The sequence below is a fragment of the Kryptolebias marmoratus genome, linkage group LG2, assembly GCF_001649575.2.
Source record: "Kryptolebias marmoratus isolate JLee-2015 linkage group LG2, ASM164957v2, whole genome shotgun sequence".
Classification (NCBI taxonomy): Eukaryota; Metazoa; Chordata; class Actinopteri; order Cyprinodontiformes; family Rivulidae; genus Kryptolebias; species Kryptolebias marmoratus.
The window spans coordinates 30,261,212-30,267,110 of NC_051431.1; the positions used below are offsets into that span (position 1 = coordinate 30,261,212).

The 5,899-nt window shown below is 38.4% G+C and overlaps 1 protein-coding gene across 1 annotated transcript; it reads left to right on the forward strand.

The window, feature by feature from the left end:
• The first annotated feature begins 339 nt into the window (after positions 1-339).
• On the forward strand, positions 340-5,373 carry LOC108229730 (ovostatin homolog). The gene is made up of 7 exons (XM_017405404.2): positions 340-519; positions 608-692; positions 792-930; positions 3,555-3,672; positions 4,584-4,693; positions 4,788-4,955; positions 5,083-5,373. The coding sequence occupies exons 4-7, from the start codon at positions 3,591-3,593 to the stop codon at positions 5,356-5,358; spliced, it is 636 nt and encodes a 211-aa protein (XP_017260893.2). The 5' UTR covers positions 340-519; positions 608-692; positions 792-930; positions 3,555-3,590; the 3' UTR covers positions 5,359-5,373.
• The last annotated feature ends 526 nt before the right edge of the window (positions 5,374-5,899 follow it).

A 5,899-nucleotide genomic window follows, 5' to 3' on the forward strand; every position in this document is an offset into this window, starting at 1 on the left:
AACTCCTAGCGGGGGCTAATGCTGCAGAGGTACAAGCTACAAGGCCACGCCCCCCTGAAGCTAAGAGAAAGGGAGGGGTCGGTGAAGAGCACCAGAGCTGAGCCTTTTGTCATCCTTTGTATTCAGTAGAAAGAGAGAAAGACACAGGAAGGAATGATAACGCCGATAAATGAAACTTATCGACCTCATTTGTTTTAATCGTGCGATTAATTGATTTATCGTGACAGGCCTAATCTCTGTAGTTGAAAATATGTCATATTGATAGTAAACATGTTTGAATTCACGATATGTAAATGTATGTTTAACATTTTCAACATCTGAAGGGTATCACCTAGTTTTTACTCTTTGAACAGGATCCTCTCAACAACAGGATTGGACAGTGGCTCAATGAAACATCCAATAGCAAAATACTGCAGCTTTCTCACTCCTTGAACTCTGAGGCTCGTGAAGGAACCTACAATATCATTGTCTCAGCGGGTGAAAATAAAGTTTATCACAGCTTCAAGGTGGAGAAGTATGGTATGTTAGAAATTGACATTTTTTTTAATTTGCTTATAAAAATAATTCTATCTAAATCCTGTAGTATTATGCACTTTTTGTTTTTCAGTTTTGCCCAAATTTGCTGTAACAATAAACGTAAAGGAAGAAGTCAGTATTGGGTTAGAAGAATTTGATGCTGAAGTATGTGCAAAGTAAGTACAGCTCTTTCCTACCAAATTATTATAAATTTTGGAAAATTTGATGTTGAGCCTCTGAGTGAATGACTCCCTGATCTGTTTTAATTTAATTAGGTACACATATGGACAGCCTGTGCCAGGAAGTGTTACAGTTAAGGTGTGCCGACCTTTTCAGCGCTATTATTACGGTGCAGTACCAAGGAATCCAGAAGAATTGGAGATAACTGAGCCATGCGACACAAAAACAAAGGAGGTAGAGTTGTTTGTGTTCAGTTTTGTACAATGTTTTTCTTGGTTGAGAGGAATTCTACTCCCCTGTTTCTTGAACCTAACATACCTATTTGCCCTCCTGTATACACGTCTAAATCCTTTTGCAAGATTTTTTTTTTAGTTTTAATCTTCTTTTAGTTACTGAAGGAAGCTGATTGTAAAAAGATTTGTGAAGTTTCTGTAACAGGTTCCAAGAATGCAGACCGCTGTCACAAATATGGTACCTGTATGAAACAGGTGAAAACAGAGCAATGACAACAGAATGCATTGTTTCCCTCCAGTTTACGTCTCATTAATTTACAAACTCAGAATGATGTTCACACAGTGCATTTCTGCTTCCTTCACTTCAGTTGCGTATAATTCCACTTATACCCTTACAAAATTAGTGCCACAGTCTCATCAAAACATCTCCCATTCCTGTGATCAACACATTTTCACCATTAATTACATTAACTATTTTATGTAAATTCACATTTTCTGTATATTTACGATAGTAAACAAGCACATTCACATTGTACTATCCACTACAAATTGTAATCAATTATCCAATGTTCTGTAAAAGACGGATCACTGAAATGAATTACCAGAGTGTCCATGTGCTATATGTTTTACCTTCTTTTTTAACTATCAAAACAAGGAATTAACAAAGCTAAACATTTAAAATTCAATGCTCACATTTCAAAACATTCTTATAAAATATGTTTTGTGGGTTTAGTTGGATATGTCCTAAAAAAAAAAGTCAGTACTAAAGAGATATAGAGGAAAAAGCTTCTCAACCGCCTTTATTGGCTGTATCAAGCCTTTGCCATATCGTGAATAGTTTATTATTGCTGTAAGCTCACAGATTAAGTTACACCCGCTGAAACACTTGCTTGAAACAGTTAAAGCCATCTCCAGCTACACATAGAAAACTACTGACGTCTGAGGGAAGTGCGGTCCAGCCCTCTGGAATGGGCGGCACCTAGGATCTATATGAGTGGACACTTCCTTTGTTCTGGGCTTCTGCTTCCGGCTTCTGCTTCCGGCTTCCTCCTTGAGACGTCCCAGCTCTGGTCCTTGTACTAATTCTCCGCCTTATTACAATAAAAAAGATAAACTTTGTTTCATTGCCCTAAGTGCCTGTGGCACCTAAAGCAGTTTCAGATGGTCGTTGAAGGCCCATCCTCTAAGGTTGTATGTGACAGTATTCTCAGTGTGTGCTTTTTATGATGGCTTCATTCTGGTCTCCTTTATGTCGTGGTAGGTCTTCAACACAGTAAAGTTTCTATTTACCTCAGGAGATTTTTTTTCTTATCTTTCCAAATAGATTGTTTCATGACCTTCATGAAAGGTATATTAAGGCTCTTGGTTCAGGAGTATTGTTTTCTATTGCCTAAGCGGTGATCAGTGTCCACTGTAACAGCATGTCTGTCTTGGCATTAGCTGACACTGCATTGTATTGCATAGGACCCCATCATTTATTTTTCTTCTTTAGGAGTTCTCACTAACTATTTTCTCAAGAGTGAGCCCACCACTCATTTGAGTTTAAAGAAAGTGATGACAACAAAACTATATTGCTGTGACAAGCTATTTCTTGGTCTTATAAAGAACTTCTTTTTTTTTGCAGCCAGAGACCTAGGTCCCCTATATGTAGGAAATTCTATGAGCTATTTGTACAACAAGAGTACAGCCCAGAGTATGGAGATGGCACACACATGTAGACAACAAACTGTGTCAAAGTTTGATGCTGGTTGCTACGAGACCAAAAATATACCTGGGAAGAAGCAAGTTTTTTTGTTTTTAAGCTGCTGCTTGAATGCTGCATGATTATCTCAGATCATGAGGAAAGCCTTGGCATTACATTTACTGACGAGGAGGAAGATTAGAGGGAGCAAACAGTGGTGTATGTTTATAAAAGCCTAGAAGTTTGGAGACTTTGAGCTTTTTTAATAGTAGCAACAGTGCTGTCACAGATCCATGTTGGGCCAGGTCAAAATTATTTTGAGAACTTGTTCTCTGTTTTCTTCTCTCTGTCCTTCCAACAGTCTGGTCTTCTCTACGCTGTCACAGTATTGCCTTCTGATGATAAAGAGCAGCAACAGAACAGGGGAACAATAAATTCACTCTGACAATAAGTAACCTAGGGAGAAATATAAGAAAAAAATTTGTTCTTCGGTTTACAAAGTCTTTACTCAGGCTTGTGTCAGCACTTGGCTAGTTACCTCAGGTGTATTTATTAATTCCAAATTCAAGTTTTTTTGTTGTTTGCTTTTTTTCAACCACCATTTGGCCCAGTGCAAACTCCTTTCCACTTCACTTTAAACATTCTTTCAGGGTTGTCTCTGTTCATGATTGGAGTCGTCAGTCTAGTAAATCTAGCAGCTAAAATCCCTGTTGAAGGGCTAGATGACAGCTAACCACTCAGAGGTAGAGCCAAAGGATATCTTCATAAAAGGAGCTAGCCACAAATAAGAGTCATGCTGGGACAGGGTGGGTCATTGTTTCATTCAAAGGAACACATTTTACAAAAATATAAAGGTCTCACATCAGATTAAGCTTATATTTGAGTGTTTCCCCTCTGTTTGTTGTACATGTCTCCATGATGATTTCTTTTTTTGCACTTTCTAGACGGATCATGCAGGCTGTGCTACATTTGAATTCAAGATGTCAACTTTCATCAAAATTGACCAAAAGGTATTGGCAGATAATTTTGTCATCAGTGCCACAGTGGAAGAGGAGGGAACAGGTAAGTGTTTGTTGTATGCTATACTTTTGTTTGTTAAAGGGATGGTCTGCTCATTTTTGGAGTAATGTTTTGTCAAATAGTTATCAATTAGTTCCTTATCAGCCATGACATCAGTCATAGAGCACATAGTTTAGAGAAAAGGGCAGAAGTCTTTGTCCAGGATAGGCTAATGGCTAACCAAATGAGATCCCACTTAATAAAAATGTATTTTTTTTGTCTTCAGTGTTTTTTAAACAACTCAAATGACATCAGTGTGAAAGAATGCTACATTAGCTAATATACCTTCAAGTTTTTGCACGATAGTTTAGTTCCTGGTTTCTCTACCAATGTCTGTGTTACTACACAAATGTATGTGTGTTGAGCATAAATTGTTCACATGTTGATGGTACAAGGGCTACAAATGTATCAGTCCACCGGAAGTTAAGTAAACTCTTGGCCTAACTAGACATCTCTGATCAGGCAGACTGATGCATTCAGCAGCCTCAGCACCGTTGGCACATACATGGTTTATGAGCACCCCATACATTCATTTAGTAGGACAGACATTGTCTGGCTAAGGAAATGGCAACATGCTAAACAAATGGTGTCATGAAAAGGTGTAGCAGCTTATTATTTGAAAAATGTAATGTTTTTTCACACTGATATGTTGTTTCTGAGAGATTAAAATTTAATAGCCTGAAAATAGATTTTTTTTTAATGGCCTCTTGTTTTGGGGCCGGTTTAGCTTGGTTGAAGATTTTTGCCTTTTTCTTTACTCTGTGCTCTGGCTGATGTCACAGCTTATAAAATACCATTGATAAGTATGCAGCAGAACATCACTTCAACAATGACCAGACTATCCCTTTAAGGAGAGTATTAATACTGATATTAATAAAATTGGCACATGACTGATAAGAGCTTTTTATATTCAGGTGTTTCACATTCACAAGGGAATAAAATAGAGCTTTCATATGTTATTGGAAACTTCTCTTTTGTTGACCCTCCCAAAATTTATGAACAAGGAGAAAATGTGGAAGGAAAAGTAAGCGCAAAATTTTAACTTCACATTTTTGTGACTTCTACACAAACCAGGTCCTGCATTTTGCAGTCTCAATAATATAACACTATTTTCACAGGTTAAAGCAGTTCACTACAATAACACCCCTATTGTTGACATGCCGCTGTACCTGTTTACGGGTGAAAGGTGGTCAGCAAGCTTGGTGCAGAATCTCACAACTGACATAAATGGTGTTGCCACCTTTTCCCTGAGCACAGACACTTTTAGTGGAGATGTCAGTCTCCATGTAAGTCCCTTTACAGCTCTTTCATGAAACCAAGTCAGTAAGCTATGCCTGTCTTTTCTCAATATAAAATTTAAAAAAGGCTAACAACTTGTTTCAACCATAATAAGCTCTATTTCTTTTTAAACAGGTAAGCAACTCACCAGCTCTGACGTATCCAGCATATAGAACTGCCCACTATGACAATGGATTTCACATAGTGTCCCTTTCCCAACCCCCTTCTCATTATACCAAAACGGTCAGCTCCCTGGAGTTGAAGAGTAAAACACCCCTTTCTTGTGACAAAGAAGAGGACATCAGTGTTCTGTACACATTTGTGCATGAACCTAAGGGTTCTGTGGATATTGTGTATCTGGTGAGTAATTTCTCCTCAGAGGGACAGAGATTTAAAATAGTCTTTAATTGAGCAGTACCAACTTCTCATCCTTACTGCTTCACACTCTGCTACAAACTGTTTCAGTGCATGCTGATGGTCACAGCTTGAACATGCTCGCAAATTCACCAAATAATGCAACCCTAAGGTTCCCAAGCCAGACTCCCTTCTTTCCATCATTGTCAAGATCCTGTCCATGAACATCCCAAACAAAAATTAAAAGGCGAAGACCTACCAGATTCCATTTCACACTTAAAACCAACACTACTTCAAGGTGATAATGCAGCTCTTGTTTTAATATACGAAGACCAAATAGCCAGCATAAATGACCACAGCAACCCCTACCTCAGGGGTCGGCAACATGCAGCTCAAGAGCCGCATGCCCTAGTGGCTCCCTGGAGCTTTTTCAAAAATGTTTGAAAATGGAAAAAGATGGGGTGGGAAATATATTTTTGTTTTAATATGGTTTCTGTAGGAGGACAAACATTAGTAACGTTTTCCAAAATGCTGTCTGAATTCAGGGTCTGCATCCTTTAAAGGACGGATTTGTCAGCCGATTATGTCATAGCGTAGC